Source organism: Protobothrops mucrosquamatus, unplaced genomic scaffold, assembly GCF_001527695.2.
Source record: "Protobothrops mucrosquamatus isolate PMUCROS unplaced genomic scaffold, P.Mucros_1.0 scaffold45, whole genome shotgun sequence".
Taxonomy (NCBI): domain Eukaryota; kingdom Metazoa; phylum Chordata; class Lepidosauria; order Squamata; family Viperidae; genus Protobothrops; species Protobothrops mucrosquamatus.
The window spans coordinates 4,006,966-4,032,197 of NW_015386427.1; the positions used below are offsets into that span (position 1 = coordinate 4,006,966).

The 25,232-nt window shown below is 33.6% G+C and overlaps 1 protein-coding gene across 1 annotated transcript in view; it reads right to left on the reverse strand.

Annotated features, from left to right (window-relative positions):
* Positions 1–25,232, reverse strand: part of SLC25A13 (solute carrier family 25 member 13) — a 143,188-nt gene that overhangs the window by 9,237 nt on the left and 108,719 nt on the right. The window contains exons 12-15 of the mRNA XM_015811586.2: positions 24,931–24,983; positions 24,157–24,237; positions 12,276–12,416; positions 1,617–1,755 (exon numbers count right to left, since the gene is read on the reverse strand). Of these exons, the coding sequence (XP_015667072.2) occupies positions 1,617–1,755; positions 12,276–12,416; positions 24,157–24,237; positions 24,931–24,983 (414 nt within the window). The remainder of the gene's footprint in view (positions 1–1,616; positions 1,756–12,275; positions 12,417–24,156; positions 24,238–24,930; positions 24,984–25,232) is intronic.

The following is a 25,232-nucleotide window of genomic DNA, read 5'->3' on the forward strand; positions in this document are numbered from 1 at the left end:
AGGAAGGAAGGAAGGAAGGAAGGAAGGAAGGAAGGAAGGAAGGAAGGAAGGAAGGAAGGAAGGAAGGAAGGAGGGAAAAAACTGGGAGGAAGAAACAGGGTGGAAGGGAGGAAAGAAGGAACAGAGGAAGGAAGGAGGAAGGAAAGAACAGAGGAGGAAGGAAGGAAAGGTGGGAGGGAGGAAGGAAGGAACAGAGAGAGGAAGGAAGGGAGGATGGGAGGGAGGGAGGAAGGAACAGGGGAAGAAAGGAAGGGAGGGTGGGAGGGACCATGTCCCGGCGCTCGCCCCAGTTCCACCCTCCTCCACCGGAGACCCTCAGATCTGCCCCAGTCCTGCCCAGGCACCCCTGAAGCGAGTGATGTCGAGGTGGCCACGCCCACCCAGCAGGCCACGCCCACCCCAACCACACCCACCCAGTAGGCTGCGCCCATCCTGGCCACACCCGCCCGTCCCCCCGAGGGCAACCACAATGCTGATGCGGCCCTCAATGAAATTGAGTTTGATACCCCTGTCCTATTCAATTTTGAACTATAGCATTTATTCTCAATATGATCAAACTATTACGTAATGCACAAAGCATTATAAATTTCAAGCTTATTCCCTTTATTATGTTTTCTTTAAATTACAAAATAGCATAATAAAACTCCCACATTAATCAATAACATACTGGAAAGAAAAAGCTAGCCTGTACACTCTTTATTCATCTACTACATTTTCTACATTTTGCTTGTCACCCTTTGCACCAATGCAACCCTTGCACTATTTCAAACAGAATTTTGAACAGAATTCAAAAAGCCTTCTTAAGCAATTGTAAAGTCTGAATTTGATTCTTTCTATCCTTATCATTTGTGTAAGGGAATAGTAATAGCATGTTTCAATTGTCAGGTGCAGATTCAATCTTTGCATATATGTTAAACATCTCACAATCACTCCACAAGCAAATCACATTTCAGTATTTTTACAGTTACTTTATTTACACTTGCAATCTTACTATATCTTTATTAACACTTATGACTTCATTTTCATTATTTTATCTTGATACTAATATCAAGAATATTTCTGTCAACATATCACTATTATTCCAAAACACATCTATAAAATACTCTTTCCCACATTCTCTCACTTCAGTTTTATCCAAAAATATTTCATTAATTTTATGTCTAATTCTATTCAGTCTAATATTGGCTAATTTTTATATTGTGATTATTAATATGCAGAGAGAATAAATGGATTTAATATAATTTCAGAAACCTCAATCAAGATTATATTTTCTAATATGGGTAGAGGAACAGTATGTAGATAAACATGAGATCAATGGATTTTATTATTATAATGCATTCGTATGCTTTATTTGTCAGTAATTTTATATGGCCTTTCTAGAGTTCAAGGAGAAATATAGAGTATTCCCTCCAATATTTTCCTGCAACCAACACCCTTCCGAATAGGTAAGTTTATAGTAGAATCATTGGCCCAGTGTCACTCAATATGTTTCCATAAGGAGGGCCTGAATCCTGATCTTTCTAGTCCCAACCTAACACCTTTTCCAGTAGTGCAGAGCTGCAGTTTGGAATGTGTTTTTAAAAGGATAATCTTTTTAATGCAATAAAAACACTTACCAGCTATTGCTCCTGCCAGAAGCAAATAACCAGGGCCCACATGTCCATCTTCATATGCAAAAGCAGACTTTGTATGAGCATAACAAGGGAAGTAAATGGCAGAAAAGGGAATGTCACGAAGGAAACAGGCTTTGGCTCCCTAGGAAAGGAACAAATATAGACAATAAAAAATCTATAGTATGAACAGGCAAAAATATAAGAGAGGATCAGGATGGAAATGGATTTAGAGCTAACCTTGGGGAAGATTTGAGGTAGCCATTAAACAGGGACTCAAATAACAGATTACATAAATAAAAGATTGAAGACAATGTGAGAAATCCACTGAGGGATTCAGCAAGAGTAGCAAAATCATATTTATTTTGTCTCTATCCTATGAAGAGTCAACTATAAGGGTAACCAAGATATATTTTATCCTAGAGTCATAGTGAAAGTCAGAAAAATGCCTCTGGATTATATGTAATCTAAAGAATGCACACAGCTGAACTGACATTACTCTATTAATAATCTCTCCCACTTCAGGGGGACCATTTCAAACTTCCAGATTTAGATTGATATCAAGGGTTGTTGTGTTTTTTTTTTACAGGAGTGACCGCACTGTTTCCTCAAGGACCTCTACTTTATGACATAATGAGTTCTTCATTCACTGGACTCAACCAGTACATTTCTAAGAACCTTAATTAGCTAGGTCCAGGAAAATCAAGAATGATTGTGTTAATTGTCCTTTCATCATATCACAGGTCTAATAATTCAACAGAATCACTTGCTTTAGCTACTGAGAAATATTCCACCCTTTCAGGAATTCATTAGATTCTGTAACTCTTTGAAGATGGATTTGTTCGTTTTATTCATCAAACTTGTATATTGGACAATCCTAGCAAATTAATCTTCTTGTCTAAACTAGAAACAGACCTTATAGTACAGAGGATAAAGATAAGAAGAATGTGAAATAGAAATAGGAATAGAATAACAGAATTGGAAGGGGCCTTGGAGGTCTTCTAGTACAAGCCCCTGTTCAAGCAAGAGATCCTATACCATTTCAGACAAGTGACTGTCCAATCTCTCTTAAAACAATTTCATCCCTATCAGTTTTCTGATCTATGTGGATGTAGTATGGAATTATAGACAAGCATAGCTTTTCTTAGCATACTGTCTCACATCTCAACAATGCATGCCAAATCTACCTCTGAACCATGATTAAATAATATAGTGGTTTTATTTCTTAAAGAACAGATGGACATTAAATAACAGCACCTTCAGGCCAGGAAATGTAGTTGGTCCCCATTTTACTGGCCTACGGGAAACAGTTAAAATAAAGGCTCCTCCATAGTGTCGTTCGGGAATTAATGCTACACAATTTTTCATAACTGTATAATTATAGCTGTTTTTCTCTAGTTGTGATTTTAATTAAATTTATTTTGAATTTATATTCTGTTTTATGATCTAAATTTTATAAGCCACCTTGAGTTTGGATAGTTCCAGATGGTTGGATGCATTCATAAATGAATAAACAGTAGCTGAATGTTCATGACTTTAGATATGGTACAATTTTGACAAGGGAACTATCTGCTAACTTTGTTCTTCTTCTTCTGATAACCCTACCTTTCCTTATATCATGCCTCCCATTCATAGCTATTATTTTAAGGTTGCTGTTGTGCCCTCACTGCTTCTTTCCCAGTGCTTCTCAGTCACATGTACCCTTAAGTCAATCCTAATACAAACAAAAAACTCAGTACATGTAATTTGCCTTTCTCAATAATAGAGGAACTCACCAAATTCCAGGCATCAACAAACTCTACTGGGTTGTTCAGCATAATAAAAGATAGTCAATCACATTCTGACTCTAATTGGTAGACACCATCTATTTCCAAGTTTCATTCAGTTCCACTCTATCTTCTCCATATTGAACTTTCAGAGTTAATTTGCTTTGCTGCAAGCAAAGGGGTAACCAAAAAAGGGTTTAATAGTATATACAGCAGAGCTTTTTTTTGTTATAGAATGCCCAGAACAGAGTTCCGGCACTTTTTTTTGATGGAACCTTATAGGGTAGGCAAGGCCAGTTGTATGACGTGTGTGAGTTCCGGCACTTTTTTTTTTTTTTTTTACAAAAAAAGCACTGATATACAGTGTCTAGACTATCAATCCTACTTCTTAATACTACTGCTGTTGTAGATGTTATAAGAAAGCACACTGATAATGTTTTACTTGAGAGTAGAAGAAACAGACATGGAACTCTCCTGGTTTCTCCTCCTGCTAGGTATGGGGGAGAAAGAATGAATCCAAGACAATCCCAAGCTTCTTTACTGACAGCCTATCTGTCCAGGCAAACAAGGCGAATCTGAAGAAAACTGCTGCAGCATGAAGTAGTTCCATTTAGGAGTCCAAACTTTCAAGATTTTTCTTTTGGAGGATTTGCACCAGTTGTCCAGTCAGATAATATTTCATGACACTTAAAATATTCACTGCCGTGCAGAATCCATATACAGCGACAGGAAGCAATTTTCTTCCCAAAGATTACAGAAATTACATCATCTAATCATCAGCATCAGCATCATGACACTGAGGTTATGTTACAGCTACCCTTTCTGGTAGACTCATGGCAGTTTAAAAATCTAAAACAAAAACAAAAACCAACAACAGTTAAAACAGCTAAAAACAGCCTGGACTAAAATCTTCATAATAAAAGAAAATCACAATAGAGGCCACACAACACATTAACTCCAGGCCTGAAACCAAATATAAGTCAGAGACAGTGTGCCATCAATATCACTAGAGGGTGCTGTTCCAGGGGTCCATGGGGGAAAAAAGGCAAATTTTCCTGGTGCCGAAAGATAACGTATGATACATAGTGCAAATGTATTGGCCATGCAGAAATGACTGGGGATAGGTAATCTAGGCTCTATGACATGAAAAGCTTTATAAGCACTGACCAGCATCTTGAATTTCAGCCAGAAGTTGACTAGCAGTCAATGCAGCTCACTATAGCAGCAGTAATACACAAGAATACTGTGAAGCACCTTTACTGCTCCTGCGCCAGCTTCTGGATAGTTTTCAAGGGCAGCCCTATGTAAAGTGCACTGAAATAATTTAATTGTGAGGTGACCAAGGTCTGAGTTAACTGTCTGCAAGTAAACCTGGGAGCTTCCAGAAGCCCACTGATATTTCTCCTTTTTTTGTGGACACCACTAGTTGGAGTTGAAAGAATTCACATGGAGAAAATGAATTTACTCTTAGCAAAGGATAAATTCTAAGAATTTGCCATGAAACTTCATATTAGTCTGTTAAATTGTTTAGTTGTATCTTTTCAGCAGAAAACATAATTCTGTAATTATTTGCCAAGGATTAAGCAACTCGAACAAGTCTTAGACAAAACCTCTTTACAATATTCAGTTTGCTTCAATCTGGACCATCATTTCACTCTCTTGGAAGTACAATTTAAGACACTATACTTTTCATTTAAAATGAAAAACAGAGTTAGTCGAACTCTACATTATTGTTAGGTTTTTGTTTTAATTCTCTGGGCTACCATTACCAGCTTAAGAAATCTCATTTTCTAATAGGAGACAAGATGCTTATTGGATTTTAAAGATAACCTCAAACACCCTTGATACTTTTCCTTATGCGCTGCATGGATTAAGATATATTTATTTATTAAATAAATTATTACATCCTGTTATAAATCTGAAAGATTTCCAATGGTTGATGAAGTTTGGTCAGTTGCATTCTTAGCTCTGCTCACTTTTACAACAGCAGCATATGAGCAGCTATTGTAGTCATGCTATATTTATTTCCATATGTTCCATATGGAAATTCACAAAACCTGTGTATTTGGCTTGTGTTCTGTGAAACTTGGCGAAATAAAATGACTGGTGGGGGAGGAGGGGACGGAATGCTTCGATGTAACAGGCCTCCTCAATCCTTTCCTGCACCTTCAGAGCATTACTGCATTTGAAGGGAGAAGATGTCCATTTTTATGTTTTAAAGAATTATTTTATTTATGATATTTCAATTTGTTTTCCCATAGCCTTCCTTAATTGGCATTAGCTGGTTGCAGTTGATTAATCTGAAAGTAAATGAGGCCTGCTTTTAAACAGGCTTTCCCAGAGTTTAAAACAGAAGGGTGAGAGGAAACTTGAGCTGGTAAGAGAAACTGGCATAGAGCCAAAGTTTGTGGCTAATATAGTGGATCATTTGATCTTGCTTTGTTTACACATAAACCATTTAGGTCTGATAGATATTTTATTTCGTATGTCTGAAAGCATGTAACCAGGGGTTCTTTTTAAATTATGTTATTTTCATCTTCGAAAGAAGATTACTATAAACATAAAAAACAGCCAGTTTAAACATTTTAAGTTGGTCATCTTTTTATTACAATTATATTCTGTCCTCTCCTAGGGATTCATTAAAGTTGGTAGTTAAAATACACATTATACTAGGTTTGATCCAGATTGAGGAGGCTGAACATTGTAGACCTGAATCCTACAAAAGAATAGACTAAGTACATCAAAATGCCAATCACTTAATCAATCAGCTTAACAAATGCAGCGTATGAAGCTGAACCATGATTTCATCTCAACCTGTTAAAATGTGCTCCCAAACTAAGGCCTTTTCAGATAGTATCTTTTATTAATACTCACATCATTTGGATGCAATATACCAACAAGCAGCTTCAATTGTTTTTGATAAAAAGTTAGGGATCATCTACCCGAGTGTAGTTTAGCAACTTGGGCACAGATCTGCAAGGCATGACACATTTGCCTCAAGACCTGCCTCTTCTTCCGGCCTGATCACCGGCTCCTCACTTTCCCTCACATTTCTCTAAGAACTCCTCAGAAGCTTTTTACTTTTGGATTGTATCTTGATGCATAACCAGTAGGGGAAAAAAAAACCACCCTGGACTGTCAGAAGTTTGGACAATCAGTTCAGCTGGGGCAGATTCTTTTGCTTGCTAATTTCTGTTTATTTCAGCCTTACCTGCAAATAAATAAATAAATAAGGATTTAAATAAATTATTTCTACTACAACAGGAGGGTAATTACATTCACAAAGGCACCTCTGTGTCAGGACTCTGCACAAGGAGCCAGAAGGTCTGGGAGACGAAGGCTTAACTTAGTCTCCTGCAGTGAATGCACATTGTCTGGTGGAGGGGGAAAAATGCCAGACTGGTGGGACCTCGCAAAATTCAAGGCAACAGAGGTACACCTTGTCTGAGAGAGTTATTTAATGCTCCTGGCACCTGTACTTACCGCCATCCCCTCTTTTCCTACCTTACAGGTTTAGAATTTATTTGGCATGTATAATTGTTATTTTGATCCTATAGCAATAAACAATAGGCAGCATGTCATTTCTTGATCCGTTAGCATTCTTCTTGGGTTTCACCGGCAACTTAACCCTTCCAATTCAACTGTGAGGCAACCTCTTTTACACTCCTTTCTTCAAGTCATCTTATCTTGCTTTAAATGCTCCAGTTAAAGGTTTAAAAGTTGGGATTGACAAATCAAGAATTGATGATTTGTTCTTGCTGTCAGTGCCAAGTAGGTTTACAATGAATGACTAAGTAACAATGTTTGCTTTTGTAAACTGAAATTGAAAAATGAACAGTTTTGAAATCTCAGACTTTGGCAGTCTTAATTATTTTTTTAAGTATAGTCTGAATAGAAAGATTCGATGTCTTGCATATCTTGTATAAATACTTCATTTTCATTAGATAATAATATATGATATGACTATACTTTGAAGTATCTTCATACTTCATATCAAATTAGTTGTTTTGATTTCACATCTAATTCTCAAAAGTTTTTTGACAAATTCTTCAAATCAATTGCAAGCAGCATCATAATTTTTCTTTAAAAATTGTAAAAATTAAACCAAATTAAAATAATGCTGGTAACTGGAAAGTAATGCAAAATATTACATGTTTAGAATCAGTAAAGGAATTAAAAAAAAAAAGTAATTTTCAAATTTTATGACCTTTCCTGAAATACATTTTTGTAAACAAAAATAATTTGTGTACCTATTCTATAAAAGTTGAATTAAATATAAAATGAAATTATGAGTTGCTTGAACTTCTACAAATAAATTCATACTCTGTTATTAAACTTGTAGTCGCTGTTACTATCATCATCATGTCATAGACTAGTGAAATGTTGAGTTTTAATTAGTAATTTACTACTACTACTACTACTACTAAATTAGTAATTAATTACAACTAATTAAATCTAGAAAGTTAATGGAATGTGTTCAATCTGTGCCATTATATTGTACCACACTGACAACCCCTGTCCAGACAAACCAGACAAAATCTACACCATCTTAACTACATTTAATAACATATCCTCCAACAGTCTATATGCATTATAAAAAAAACCAACTGTCTAAATAGCAGTTAGTAATTCATCTAAAGACAAGGATGCTCTAAGATCCTTTCTTATTTTGCTAACTTTTTTTATTTACCCGCTCACCTTAGCATTATTATTCCTGGAGTTTTTGTCATGTTACCCATAACAGAAATGTGGTCAGTTTTCAATTCTGTAGCTTCAAGTGTGGAGGCAAGATATAATGAATTAGATCCAGTAGACCCCTCTTTGGCATAACCCAAGAAGTCACCTGAAACATTCATCTTTAAAGTTTAAATCACCTTGGGAATTGATATGTTAGTACATCTCCTTCCTTTTCACTTGTAAAAATTTGCCTTCCGGCTGCAATTTCCACAGGAGAAAACTGTCACAAAGCATCTAGGAAACTAAAAATGCAGTTGGAGAAAAGAGTACTGTAGAGAAGACAATTGGGAAAGAAGTGAAGCAGCCAGCATTATTAACAAAAAGATTCAATGTCAGTGTTTAGACACAACTGAAAATGTAATAGAATAATCTTGCTTCAAGTCCCAAGCAAGACAATCAATATTGCAGTGATCCAACCTATGCTATAGATGCAGACAAAGCAGAAGCAGGACAGTTTTATGGTAATGTATAACTGTTAGTCAATACAGCATTAAAAAAGTCATACTAACAATATAAAACTGAATTGGAATGCTAAAGTTAGAAGTCAAATACAATTTGCAACCAAATTTATCCTCAATATATCAAACAAGCAGGAATTAACACAACATTACCTGGAAAATGGTTTAGAGTAAATACCCAACAACCTAAAAGAAATTCTCTATAATAATTCTGCATACTAAAATCAAATTGACTATGTATACTCTGCAAGCAAAAATAGAAGTCCTGATACTGACTAAAGATAAAGCAGACCAAAGACAATCTGCAAAGAAAGTAAAGTGATTGTGTGGTTGATATTTTGAAAAAAGAAAATTAAGAAAGGTCAAAAGCAAAAGACAAAACATTAAGAAGAACATCTGCAACTAAGGGTTGAGCTAAAGAAGAGGCAAGGAATTATTTCTAAATAATTCAGAAATTCAGTGTGACTATCAAACGAAGGGCAAAGACATTTTAAAAAATCTTCAAAATTATGGAGCAGTTGCTGGAATTGGGTATGTCTAGTTTAACGAAGAGAAGGACGAGGGAGGACATGATAGCAGTGTTCCAATATCTCAGGGGCTGCCACAAAGAAGAGGGTGTCAAGCTATTTTCCAAGGCGCCTGAAGGCAGGACAAGAAGCAACGGGTGGAAACCAAGCAAGGAGAGAAGCAACCTAGAACTAAGGAGAAACTTCCTGACAGTTAGAACAATTGACCAGTGGAACAACCTGCCTCCAGAAGCGGTGAATGCTCCAACACTGAAGGTTTTTAAGAAGAGACTGGACAGCCATTTGTCCAAAATGGTATAGGGTTTCCTGCCTGAGCAGGGGGTTGGACTAGATGACCTCCAAGGTCCCTTCCAACTTTACTATTATTATTATTATGGATTTTTTTTGTACAAAGTTGAGCAAGATAAAAGGCAAAGAATAGAATAGAATAGAATAGAATAGAATAGAATAGAATAGAATAGAATAGAATAGAATTCTTTATTGGCCAAGTAGGGTTGGACACACAAGGAACTTGTCTCGGTGCATAAACTCTCAGTGTACATACAAATCATACTGATAATCATGATCATAAACAACATGAAAATACATTCATCATAAATTGTAAAATACAACAGTTATCATAAATCATAAGATGCAACATTTAGTGATAGTCATAGAATACTAGCTAATCAATCAATATAAATCATACTAGGATACTAAAAAACAATATAAATTGTAAGATACAAGCAACAAAGTTATAGACATAAGATGATAGGTAATAGGAAAGATGAGGAGTATCATAGTAATGCAGCTTTACTAAGTAGTTTGACAGTGTTGTAGGAATTAGTTGTAAAGCAGAGTAATGGCATGTGGGGGGAACTGTGCTTATGTCTAGTTGTTCTGATGTGCAATGCCCTATAGTACTGTCTTGAGGGAAGAAGTTGAAACAGTTTATGTTCAGGATGTGAGGGATCTGTAGATATTTTCACAGCCCTCTTTCTTGGTGGTGCTGTATGTAGGTCCTCAATGGGAGGCAGGCTGGTAGCAATTGTTTTTTCTGCAATTCTAACTATCCATTAAAGTCTATGTCTGTCTTGTTTGGTTACAATTCCAAACCAGACAGTTATAGAGGCGCAAATGACAGACTCAACAATTCCTTTGTCCAGATCTACTGGACAAAGAAGATACAGGAAGAGATTGAAGAAACACAAAGAAGAACCTGACAAAAGAATCGCAAAATCAAATCAATGATATATTGTAAAGATTTTATGACTAAACTAGAGCCAGACATTCTGGGAAGAGAAATTAAATGGGCCTCAGAAAATACTGGTAACAACACAGCAATAGGATAGAATACCAGCAGAACTGTTTAAAACCTTATAAGATGATACAGTTAAAACACTGCACAGTGGTTTTAATCAGGTTGGAAAACAGAGCTACAGGACTTGAGAAGATAAATTTATATTCTAGAACTAAAAGAAAACTGTTATAGAATACTCAAACTACCAAACATCTTCTCTTAGATCATAAACCAGCAAGATAATGCTCAGGATTACAGGTAACCCTAGACTTATGATTGTAATTGAGTCAGAAATTGCTGTTGTAAGCCACTTATAGTCACTTCAAAATGAGATGGAAGCAAATAAATGTAATAAATAAAATGAATAAAAAATAAATGCTGCTCTTTAAGTGGCTCACTATGTGACCAAACCTGATTTTATGACCTTTTTGCAGTGGTTTTTAAGGAAATGTTGTGGTCATTAAGCAAACATTATGGTCGTTAGGCAATGGACATTTTTTGCCCAATGGACATTTTTTACCATTTTGCAAAAAAAAGTTGTAAATCATGGTGATGTGACCATGGGACACTGCAAACAGACGTAAATGTGGGCCGGATGCCAAAGATCCAAAATGTGATCATGGGGGTAAGGGGATCAGAATTTCCAGATCAGCTTATAAGTACTTCTGAGGAGGCCCATCAGAACCACTTAGTGGTCACTAAGTAATTGGTAGTAAGTCAAGGAGTGATGGCCCAGTAGTTGGAATGCAGTTTTGCAGGCTAATTCTGCCAACTGCCACCAGTTTAATCCTGACCAGCTCAAGATTGACTCAGCCTTGATTTGAATTTTGCCTAACGGACTGAAATGGTTTAAGGTTTGGTATTATTTTGTTTTGTTATAGAGATAGACTGATTGATGGATGGTATATGTATAGGGTAGAGTTATATATTTTATTTTAATTAGGATAAATATCGAGTAGTGGAAGAAGAAATAAGAGAGATTTGTGATAAAATTAAGGATTTAGGAGATTAAGAACTAGAATACATCTGGAAGGGATACCCGAAGTGATAATATGTTTATTTAAGGTTAAAGTGGATTATGGTAATTGTAAATTAATAAAGTTTAAAAACAGGATTAGGATTTATAGAAATTTAATGTAGAAATGGATTATTTTAAATATATTATATTATTTGAGGAAAATAGAGAGGAAATATTTAATGTATTTACTTGGGTTATTTTATATGGATTTATTGTTGGATATTTGACTACCCGAGCACCTCGGTGTGTCCCGAGCACTTTGTTGTAAGAGTTAAAAAACTAATAAATTTTGTGGGTTTTTTTTTAAAAAAAGATTGACTCAGCCTTTCATTTTTCCAAGGTCAGTAAAATGTGGACCCAATTTATTGGGGGCAATATGCTGCCTCTGTAAACTGCTTAAAAATGGCTGTAAAGCACTGTGAAGTGGTATATAAGTCTCAGTGCTATTGCTATTGCTACCTGTACCTTATTTATTTACAGAAAAATTTGCCTTTCTGATGTTCCAACTACATATTACAAGTGAGAAAATCATGGCCATGATAATGCATACTTTTGCTGACACTATGATTTTTTTGGCAATTAATATTTTGTTTAAACATATCATAGTTTTTTTCTTAGTAGCAGATATCTCTCTATTTAATGGCTAGAATTACCATTCCTGAGAATTTTTGAGTCTAGAAGTTCATATTTCAAGTCCTTCTCCATTTACTAGGACTGGGCTGGCATTGCCTGATGACATAATCTTAGTTTGTTTTTTAATATTGACAACAGACATTTTCTTCTCACCTTCAGCAAGAGATTTTTAAGTGTTACTGTGAGATATACTAATTTTACGAAAGTCAAGCTGTTCAATTCAGAAGTACAGTCAAAATGAATTTACCTTATAAAGGCCAAAAAATCCCAAGTCCCGCAAGACAGTAAGGGCACTAACACGTGGACCAGTTGTTATCTCTCCAGCCACTTGCAAGCGAATTTTAACAATTTCTAGTGGATTTGTGAATATCACTTGAGATCCTCCAGCCTAAAAAAGAAACAATATTTTGAACATGTAACCATGTCAAGCACAAAGAAAAGATAAATTATCCTAAATGCTATTGGAACAGGACATTCTTGTTCATTTCAGTGGTGCTTCCATGAGTTTTTTTACACTGAAATCAACAAAGGCAGCAGTGCTGAGCACTTTGAATTGAAAATTAAATGTGGGAATTCACTCCTTAAAAGCAATTACTTTTATAGATTGCAAGATACTGCTTCTAAATGCTAACCTGAAAGACAAAGTAAAGCATACAACAAATATTTAAAATAGACAACTTAAATCTAACTAGCAAAAGACTATAGGATTGGAGGAAAAAGGCAAATTATTGGATTGTCCCACCCCCACAAACACATATATGCAATTCCTCAATTTTGGCATCTATACAAAAAGTTCAGTGGAACACATGAGTTTAAACAACTAATTTCTTCTGCTTTCCAGAAGAGCTGAAAAAATGTATATCTCAAATGGCATTTTGCAGTTGCTTCTAGTAGATTTGAACACCCTCTATTTCATTTCATTTCTCAAACCAATAAAGTATTACCACTGAACCCAAGAAATGAAAAGTTTTTTAATTCTATTTGAACATTGGGTAATGATTTGGTCACTTAAAATGGCTACTTTGAACAACTGCTAATAAGCCTTAAAAGAACATTTTGATAGACTAAAGTATGTCATTAATAAAGTTATTCTTATGTATAGCAGCTGGAAAGCTTTCGGGAAAAAATGAATACATACAGGTAATCCTATGTAAATATCTTGATCCATATTCTTATTCTCTTGGTCACCTTTTCCTCAGCCTCATCCTCCCTAGCCTTTGGCAACCTTGGGCATTTTGGCTGCACAAAGCAAGAATATAACTTTGTCTTTTTATGCTAAATGGGAAGAAATATACTGTATATACTATTTAATATATAATTTTTAGTCTATTAAGAGGAAAGAGAACATAACTGTTACCTGACCTGACCCAATCTGGGCAAAGGTCAGAATAACTAAATTAATTAATTGGTTAATTAAAAATTAAGAAGACATTATAGACCACAGGTCTCGACCACAGCTAATGCAACTTACCTTCTACTCGTCTCTCTGTATACCCTTGTCCCCAACCCCCTAGAGCAGATTTGGAAGGCTACTGGTGGAGAAATATTCAAATTCATGAAGGATAGCTTCACTTTATTTACCATGTAATATCACACTACACAATAGCAGAGAATTTCTAATAAAAAGTTACAAGTGTTTAAAATCAGTCTGAATCTCTTTTTGTTCTTATAGACAATCACTACAGCAGAGTTTATCCCAAATTACACTTCAGGTGTTTTGGACTCTCATAATTCTCAGTCAGAATGGTTAAAGGCTCTACTGATTGGGAATTATGGGATTTGAAGTCCAAAACATCTGGAGGGCACCATGATGGGAATATTGCTATAGCTGACATGGTCTGACAAAAATTTCCTTCAGACAGATGGAGGGAATCTGATACAGATGGATTACGTTAACAAGGCAAAGATTATACTCCATTCTTAAAAGTCTTTGAAATCAACAGTAATACTTGGGGTTATTAGAGGCCAAGTCATTAGTTTCTGATGTTCAGCCAAATATGTAACTACAAGTCCACTCTGGGCCACTCTTTTCCAGCACTCTCCACAATTGATATGAGATTAGCCATTTCCTTCTATTTGATTTTAATGAGCTGCAACTGTGGTATCATCCCTATACTGAAATAATTAAAACAAGAATGCTTCTACTAACAATATTCTTCCACTAACAATATTCTTCCTTTTTTAAATAATAGCTTTGTATCTTTAATATCTTAAACAACAGTAATCAGGTTGATAGCTAGGGGTTTCCATGTTGGCAATAGAAGAACAAGGTATATAGATATATGATAGATACATTGATAGATAGACAGGGAGATATTACAAGAATATAAAACTAAGCAAAATTAATACAGAATAAAGAAACAAAGAGAAGGAAAGACACAAAGGTACAGAAATAAAAGACAAAAAGAAATAGAAGGATTTCTATTTAATTTCCTTTGCGGCAAATACAAATATAATTAGTTATTTCTTACATTATGGTTACAAAAGTTTGTTTTTTCTATTATACATTTTTTTCTAATTATGTAAGGCATAAGCCAGAAGTATATTTTTTTGTTTCATACAAAAAGTGTATAAAGGATTTCCAGTCACTTTTAAATCAGAGAACTCAATATAGCCATCTCTGCAAATTCTATCATCTTCACCAACCATTGTGGATAGTGTCAGACCTTTATACTTTTGAGCATATAATAATATCACTGCAATTTTCATATATCTGTGCAGATCTTCTCTTTTTCTACCTCAGAAATGAATTTATGCTATTCTTTCACTGAACATAAACTTACCTACATGGGATTCTTGATTTAATGAAGCATGCTGTAGCAACCAGCAAGTTATTAAATTCAAGACTGAAGTATCTGCAACTCAACAGAAGGCTGACAAAAATGAAGAAATCAGCAAGGGAGTACTCATTAGATACTATGCGCTTTGCAATCACACAATTTTTTGGACAGGAACAAGAAAGCTCTCTAGCTGAATATCTGGAAAATGGCTCATTGTGTGACACACACAAACAAACACAAAGACACAGACACACAGAGAGAGCGATACATACATATACAAACACTTTAATATATTTAATAAAAACTAAATAAATAATTTAATAAATTGCCTTTAGGTCTAGCAAACATAAGTGTAGGTATAACAAAAATGGGAAAACAGGTAGTAAAATAACTTTCCTCCAGTTTGCTTCCTTCATAGTAGGGACTTTCCAAAGCTGGAGAAAGTCCTTCCATACCAGTAGATTCCTATACAACTGATCTCTGGGGATACAATGGAAAGATCTTTTGTAGAGCATTATGAATTAATGCAATTAACTGAATTAAATAAATAAATGTTTTGCCTCAAGCACTGCTCATATATGTTTTTACAAGATGTCAGGAGGAAAGGCATGTAAACTTAGTAACCCTAATCACTGGATACTTTTTATCCTCCTAAAACTGAGGATAAATCTTACACATGATCAGTTTTCTGATATACAAATATACACATTCACACTCAACTGATTTGATGAAATGGAATATCTGAAAAGAAGAAAAAGTTTCAAGTTATAAGGAAAACAGCAATTCCAAATTAATTTGGAATGTTATGTAATGTTCTATTATTCCTTAAATAAATATGAAACAATATTTTATTTTCAATTTCTTGTTATAATTTTAATTTTAAAATGTCATGCAATTATATATCCCTTCTGAGCATCAATATTTAGTAATATATTTGAGTCTATCAGAATGCTGTTCAAATTTATGCTTACCTATGGAACTGATTATTAGTCTCATTAACCTATGTTACCAATCAGTAACAGATTACTGTTTAATAGTTTTATTAATAATTATATAAATATTAATAATTCTTAAGACTTAAGATGCCACACAATACTTCTTGAGAAAGAGAAGGATAAAAATTTTATAAACAAACATTCCAACAAACAGGAGCTCTGTCATATATTGTGCAAGAATCTTAAACTGTTACGCTATTTTAAAGGCATTTACTTTGAACATTCTACAAATACACACACACACACACACACACAAACACACAAAGGTGCAATAATCTATATACAACATCTACAATGTTATGTTACAACATTGCTCTGCATTAAGGAATGCCATTTTTTTATTGTTTTAATGTGAATGGGTTTCAGAATTTAAGGACCACACAACACAAGAGTAATATCAATTTCTGTATGATAGGTTAAGATAGTTTAAATACAAAATTGTTTCTATACTTTTTCAGTGATAATTCTAACTAAATATTAAAAAACCACAAATAAATCACAATATCACTAGACACCTCTCGATGGCAGTATAACCTTGAACACATGTGTCTGTCTTTCCTCTTCATTCTTTCTCTGCACTCCTCAGGATAGAAAAACAAGGGAAAAACCCAGGATATTTATCCTTTGTCTAAAATAGCAGCATTCAATCATTTAGGGGCACAATAGAAAGTTTTAGTTCAGAGCTGCTGTGCTGATTGTCATAATACAACAAAGTAAACTTACTAATGTTCTTGGGTTGAGAGGTGTCCAGAACTCAAAATAACTACAGAGTGAGGGAGACCTTCAAATCATTGTATACCATTGAGATAGGATGAAGTGCATTCTAATGAAATGAGGTTCTTTTATTAGCTTCCCATTTCCTGTATCTAAGAGGCCACACAGAAGGCTAAAAGATGAAATTGCTAAAACACTAAAATTTAGATTTTATGGAATATAATTTATTTTTATGTGAGTACAATGTATAAAATATATTTTAAATTAGAAGAAAAATATTTTAGCTCTATTGCGTTCTATCAGTTGATGAACAGTAGTTATTTTAATATAAAAATATGCATGTCATTTAACAGCTGTAATCATGCCGAATTCCCTAGGTGCAAACTGACTAGATTTACTCTGAGTCTATGTACAAGAGTAAATAGAGTAATAAATTAATAGTTTCAAAGAATTCCTTGGAAGATAAAGTCATTGGGAGTCTGGCTACACTTAAATTAAATATAAATGGATGGATGGATGGATGGATGGATGGATGGACGGACGGACGGACGGACGGACGGACGGACGGACGGACGGACGGACGGACAGGCAGGCAGGCAGGCAGGCAGACACACACACACAGAGACAGACACACAGACAGATTAAATAATAGCTCTATAGACTTTTTAAAAAATGAAAAATGAGTTAATTTATTTGTTTAAATAGCTGATACCCTGAGTATTTTGGAAAGGATGTTACAATATTTTTCCATTTTCAAAATAATTAAACTGCAAAGTCTCAGTAGTTACTTCATGAATCCATTTGTGCATTTTGCCAAAAACATAGAAGTTTGCTACTGCTTTCTTCCTGAAATGCTATTTCTAAAATTGTGCAAATCCTCTAAAAGAAGCGCCACAGAACATATGGAAGCATGAGGCACCTCTTTCCCGACTGTTAAAGCAACTACACCTTTTTTCATATTCATATGGCTCCTTTCGAAGCTGCACCTGGTTATCTGTTTCAGTTTGCATATATGACAACTCTAACTATTGAAAAATAACTACTTTGTACATGTTCCTACATGTTCCAAAGTATAACTTTTGACAGATTTACACAATTCTTTTTCAGTTTCTGATTCTAGTTAATGCCTTGAGATTCCTGGTGAAATCTCATCCAAGAAATAGATATGAAATTACTAACTTTAGAAATACAGAGAATAGATTACCATTCCAAGTTCATTAAAATAAGCACTATCACCCATTATTATATTTTTCCCATTATTCTCAACTGCATCTCATCTGTGATCTTTTCCCCATGTTTGACCATAGGTACTTGAATGACAGCTTTTCACTTTGCTTTTCTACTGCACAGAATATAAAGAAGTACAAAATCAAAATGGTTGCATATATGGCAATGCTATTATTTAAAGAGAACTGTAATATCGAGAAGCATATTTAAAAAAGAAAAGAATTTAAATTATCAAAAAAAAAGAATGTAACACAACTTAATAATTTCTTGACAAGTTTTTCAAATAAATATGTAAAAATAAGCCAATTTTTAAACTAAAAATAAACTGTATTAAGTAATATACAAAATCTAATGAAATATTACAAAATGTTTAAATTTCTACTAACACTGTATTGATGTTAAGTTACTGAGAAAAATAAGATGGAGACTTCTTCATTCTAATTTTCTAATGGCATATCTAAGTAGGAAAAATATTATTTTACAAGCTCTGACCAGTTTGATGCTATAAAAATAGAAGGCTTGATAATTTTCATTTTGTTAGATATAGCATCTTCAAATGTGAAATCAAGGAATCAAAGAAAAACCTATTTGTTTGATGTTATAAAAGCATTTAAGTTGCACGTTTGTCAGATATGTTAACATTTGGATCTGCCTTTAACATATGTCTATTTTGACTGTTGGGAAGAATAGTAACATTTAATGATTTACAGACCTTCTGTATTTTAAGGTCTGGTTCTTGAATGTAAATCTATGACACTATTTCTATTCATTATTTATTTATGACAATTTCACAGCACTATATGATTGCACATAGCCAACCATAGCTAAACTTTTATTCCATTTTTTAAAAATTATATTTTTATATCTGTATGATATGATACAAATATTTTGCTTGTCAATTACAAAAGAATACATCCTATTATGGTCAATAATCACCTATATTTCCATAATATTCTAAATCTGTGAAGCTAAAAGGCCCAAATGCCCCACCAAAAGGGGAGGAATGTTTTAATAATTAATATATTTAATTAATCAATGAGATTTTAAATAATTAAAAAGTAAGTAAAACTAATTAAGCAATTAATTAGAACATTCAATCAGACTTTTGATTAAATACTCCCATAAACTCAGGGCCTGGTTTGGACAAAACTCAGCAGCACTTTTTCGTGTGGCTGCTGATAAAAATAGGATCGCCAACATAATGTCTGATAACGGATATGGCACAAGAAAAAGAATAATAATAAACTCATGTCTGTGAACTAAACCATAGTATCAATACAATTTAAACCTGGAGAAAGCAATATTATTAGGCATCAAGGAAGCCTAAAATATTCTGCTTTGCAAAATAATATACAGTATGTGCTTTTGTTAAAAAACAAAAGGTTGCTAGACTGTGGTGAATAAAGCATTTTTAATTTAGACTGAAGATAAAATCAACCCACATGAGCAGTTTCGACCCTGCAAAATGTGCCAGAAGCTACGAAGCTCATCCCTGCCATAATAAGCATCAGCTGATTTCAATGTTGTGTCTTTTTCCAATTCTGAAGGGTGATTAAGTCAATAAAAAAACATTCCAGGCTTTGTGGGTATTGAAATTACAACTCTGACAAATCCAACTACCTAAGCCAATATTACATATGAAGTAGAAGCATTCCAGACTGAATATAATCTTGGCTCCTATTAAGAAGTTAGAACATACTGTATGCTAATTTATATATATATACATAACTTCTCCCAAGTTCTTTTTCCTAGCTTTAAAAAAGTTTTTCTTTGATCATCATTGAAGGTACCTACCAAATGAAGTACCTTATCAGATGAAATGAACTAAAGAGTTCATTTATTAAGATTACACTTGGATAAGGACAAAACTTTGCAAGAGAATAAAGACACCACAAATATTAAAGAATTTTAATCCTCAGAATATTACAACTCAAAATGTAATCATTTACAGAGCTTATGAGTACTTCAATCAGCCAATTCTAAATGACAGGTATCTATCTAAATATGTAATTTAGAGTAAAATAAATGGATAAGAAATTTAAGATTAAATTCAATGGTATAAAGCAACCATATATATTAGGAATCAAACATTACAAAAAATCAGTTCAATTGTCTAGATAAAGTCACTGCATGTCTCCCTGTGAGTCTTTATGAAATAGTCAAATAATCAGACTTTCTAAAGATCAGAATGTTATATTTTCAAGAGGTTTAATATTCCTGTTTTGATCTCTGTTCATTGTTTTGTCACAGAATCTCAGCAGTTCAATAATGGGAATTGGGAGCTGCAAATATAAGGTGGAGGTACATAATTCTCAAGTATCTCCCACCCTTGCTATGAGAATAATGTGGAATATTCATATGACACTGTTGTATGAACTACCATGTACTCACAAAACATGGCAATTCCATACTAAATGGCCATGTGGAAGCAGTACTGGATAAACAGGTTACATAACATATTATTCTGCAGTGCTTCTTACAAGATATTATATAGAAATATTGTATTTGCAGTTTCAATTTGATAGAAATATCATACATGATATATGATTATTTATAACGTATCTGATCAGTAATGAAAAGTAATTTTTTTATTGAAAAAGTTTATATACAAGATAGCCAGGCAACACAGAATTTAAGATTTTTGTTTTCACTTTTATTTTTCATCTATCTGTTGAATAATTGCTGGAAACATAAGAGTATTGGTTCTGCCTGTTACTCACAAAAACTTCAGCAATAATAACTATGTTTCTCCGTCCATGTATAAGCTTATAGATTGAAATATTTTGTATTATTAAATATTTCTGTTCTGTTCACAAGTAGTTTAACCAAGGAAAATGCTTCTCTCCAAATCTCCTATAGAGGCATCTATAGTTTAAAAAAATATGCTATAAAATGATTTGTTTTAATTGAAGAAGTTCATATACAAGATAGCCAGCAACATAGAACTTAAGATATTGGTTTTCACTTTTATTTTTCATCTATCTGTTGAACAATTGCTGGAGACATAATGGAACTTTAAAATTTAAAACTACAAAGTGCATGCTTTATCACTGAGTCTTTTTTCTTATTTGACCACTATGACATAATTAAATGCAATCTCAGCTTATCCTGAGGGGCTTCTGCTCTTTAACAGTGGTCCAAAGTTGATGGTGATGAAATATAGTCATACAACGTGGCAAATCTCCAGGGAGGTTATATATAGTTTTTTAGATAATAGATGCAAATATAAGATTAAGTACTGTGTTGCTTCCCAATTTCTTTTACAACATTCCTAAACAGACTGGCCTTTAGTTCCTTAAGATTTCTGAAGTAACTAATACTAGGGTATAATTTGGTTCCTAAAGCCAAAAAGATTTCAAGAGAGACAATTACATCAGGAATATTGCTCAATCTATTTATCTACAACACAGATAAAGAATGGCTACATGCAATTACAACACCAAATCAATTCTGAATGGAGAGTTGTAAAAACCCAAAAGTAAAAATTAAAACTGTAAACTTCCCTCCACACACACACTTTGTCCTATCCTTTCTTATACCAACTTTAGGCAGCCTAAAAACCCTGATAGAAGAGAATTAGGAACGTCATGTTGGAAGTTCCAAAGAATTTACAGAAAATCCAGACCAACCTATCAGATGTCTAATGATGTAATCAGGTTACCAAGCAGTTTAAAACTTACAGTAGTATATTAAATAAAACTTTAATATACAGCAATTATTTTTAATAACCTTAAAGGTGAGAACACAGATTTAGAACACAGATTCAATAAAGTAATTTGCTCTCTTTCCTAGATAATGTGGCTCTTTAAGATTAACTGACATATTGAAAATAATAACCAGTGGATAGTAGAATAGACAAACTGGAAAAGATAACAAAATACCAATATCTAAAAATTGAAGTTAGCATTAAATTAACCATGGTGATCCCAATGACTAGCAGCACACTGGGTACCATACCAAAGAATCTTTGATGGTCCATTTGATAAAAGACCATAAAGGATAGATGTACACATATACTGCACCAATATTTTACAATGTCTTAAATTATTGGAAAGAACTTGATGTATATGAAGGCCAACTCCAGCTAAAGAACTGGCAGCTGTGATTTCACATTGTTGGGCATCTTCCTCTTCCTCCTCCACATCGTAACTCAGTGAGATACTACCCTAAGGAAGATGAAATCTATACTGGAGAGGTTTCATCTGAATGTCTCCCATAAACAATATGGTGAGACATAATTTGAAGATCATAATTTACCCATCCAGATCAATTTTTACCCAGGTGAACAAGGACCATGCTAGGTGTTGGAACTTAACCAGGACAGAATATACTTTAATAATTTTCTTCCTTTCTTTCCGATGACAAAATTGAATCTTAAGAAAAAGATTTGAACCACAAGCACCATATCATTATCATCACCATCATCACCATCATCACCATCATCATCATCATCATCATCATCATCATCATCTCATATTATCTGAGATTTTTTTTTAAATATTAAGGAAATGTAAGAAAAATATATCCTCATCTTCCGACACATAGCTTTGCAAGAACCTTTCTAAAACAATAGTTCCTTTGACAAAATCAGGGTCTCTATATACAGACCAATCATCAGGCACATTTCTTAAGCTTGTCTTACAACAGCCTTTCCTAACAGGGTGCCCTCCATTTTTTGCAACTCAATAGCATGGACACAACCTTTGTTCATGGGAAATTATGAAAGCTGGTGTCCAGCATATCTTTATGCCATCAGATTGGGGAAACTAATTTAGAACAAGCAGAAAGAAATACATTATGCAGGATCTAGCTATCTCAATTCTGTGTATCCAGCTTTGAAAAAGATACCAAAACATAATGAAACAAGACCACCCACAGGGAGACAACATAAGCCTCATCCTATCTACCTGGCGCTGATCTTTATTTAAACACTTCAGTTCAAAGGAAGCCTTGGGCTGTTTGCCATCAAACATCTACTGCCAGGAAATTATGAAGAATCACATAATTAATTTTAGAGGAAAATGCCAGCAGAGAGTTCTAGTAAACATGGTTTTCAAAGAGTTTGCTCTTCTTCCGGACATAACTTACATAGAACAAAATACATAACATTGCTTATTTAGGAAAAATAAATCCAGTGGACAGGCTACCACAATGAAGGTAAATGTATAAAAAATAAAATACTCTAATAATATTTTAATGTTATCTGGGTTTTGGTCATCTGATAACTTTTATTCTACATCATAGTATTTTATTTTAATTTAATTTAATTCTGCTTATAAATTGAAAAGTGTATAATTAAAAAAAACTTTAAAAAACTTTAAAATGCCCCTCCCTTAAATACTTCTTCAATTACAGAGCAGGTAAGCTATCTGGCAGTACATGACAGGTCATTGATCAAACAGAGCATCTCTTTATCTTCGGTGAATCGCAAAAAGCAACTAGGTCTCTCCTATTTACACAACATTGAATAAATATAGTTGCACAATTACCTATGTAGTGTGCTTTTTGGAAGAAAGAATGTACAAATTTCTGTTATTTTATAGAGAGTTTGGTGCAGTTGGCTTTGTATTTCTATACTGTTTTCAGCAGGAATTTAACTGATTTTTAAAGAATGACCTCATCATTCTTATGACAGCAGAAATTTACCAGTGAGCTTGGAGCTCCACCAGCTCTCTCCTATCCACTGATCAAAGTGAGTTAAATGAACAGCACTCTGTCTTTAAAATGTCATTATCTTTAACAAGAGTTCATTTCATGCAAAATGGATTTATAATTGCTCAAACAAAATAAAAATCAACACCCCTCCCCCCAATATTGCACGTTATCATTATAGGAACTGCTGTGGATCAGCAGAAATACTGCATTCACAGAATGAACGACTAGTTGTTTTTTAAAGTACACTTTATGAGTGTACTTTATGAAAGCAAGGCAGAATGTATATAAAATATTTTAGCTATACTTTACATTAGAAATAATGAAGTGCTTAAATTAACATTATAAAAACTATCGATGATAGAGCAACAAGGTTATTTCTATAATTTGTGGTCTTCAGCAAGTCAGATTTAGAGCATAAAAGAAAATAAGTGAAAAATAGCAAGAAGGGGAAGAAAAGGAAACAAGATCAATACTGTACTAAACCAGCTTTTAGATAAGTACAATGTAAGTAACTAAATTTATAACCATTTAGACTTCAAAATGCCAAGCAATTCTCCAACACAAAATAATTATTAAGCCATAGGTTTTAAAAACACCAAAACTGTTCTCTTCCAATATTACATTGCTGCCATCATCTTATTAATTTAAGAACTAACAGTTTGACTATTTATCAGTTCAAATTAAATCCTAACGTTTGTGGTTTGATTTATAATTGTGTTTCTTTAACATCATGGTGAAAGAGAAACAGAATACTTACGCAACCCCCAGCAAGAATTTCTGCTGGAAAAGGGACAGAACCATCTCTGTGCATAAATTTGTCTCTCACAAAATCATTTACCTAAAAAAAAAACCAAATTCAAACAAACTTTTATATTTAAAATCTCAATATATTTTTAAGGTATAAAATTTAAGTTTATCAGCAATAGTGTGTGTGTGTGTATGTATGTGTGTGTGTGTTCCTGGGTGGGTTTTACTCACCTTGGAACAGATTTATAGCACAAGAAGAATTCAAATATTAGACAGTGTTTATACATAAAAAAAATAAGCTTTATATTCACACATTCTGAATTATACTTCAAAAAATATACTACTAGTCAGTTTGAACAATGCTTTCTGAAAATATATTTTGGATATTTTGTAGAATTAAAATGCTAAAAAGAAAATTTATTTTAAGCTATTACAATTTAATATTTGAACTGCTATTTATTGGCAAGTTAATTAATATCTTAAGTCTCTTTTTCTGTAATATTCTAGTTAAATAGGAAATAAAGTAAAAAGCAGCAATAAAACTTTCTGCTCTTTAAAAATAAGTATGTAAAGGTCCTGAATCAATTTGAAATTGCAATATGAAAGATTCTCATCCAAAATACAAAATAAAGGAAATCAAAACATGTAAGAAATGCACAAGTATACTTTTGCCCAAGCAAAATATACCCAATGCATACTTTAAGCATATAATCATAATAATTCTTTCTACTGGAAATTGAATATAATACATTAAGAATGACTCAATGTTTTGCTCTGAACTTACAGTAAGCTTTATGGCCTTTTCTGGAGCTACCCCCAGGAGCTGTGGCAGAAGACCTGTAAAATATAAAAAATACAGCAGTTAAGTTGACCAAGAAATAGATTGTTATTAATTTTGCTTCTTAAAGGGAATGGCATTTTAAGAGCAATTTTCAATTATTACGTTTAGCAAAATTATCTGATTACCCTTTACATACAAACACAATTCAGCATTGCTTTGATTCAAACATTATATATACTTAGAAATGAGGGTGAAGGTTCGTTCTTCGAGTTTGTGGATTGGTTTCTAAATGTTTTGTTACCAGG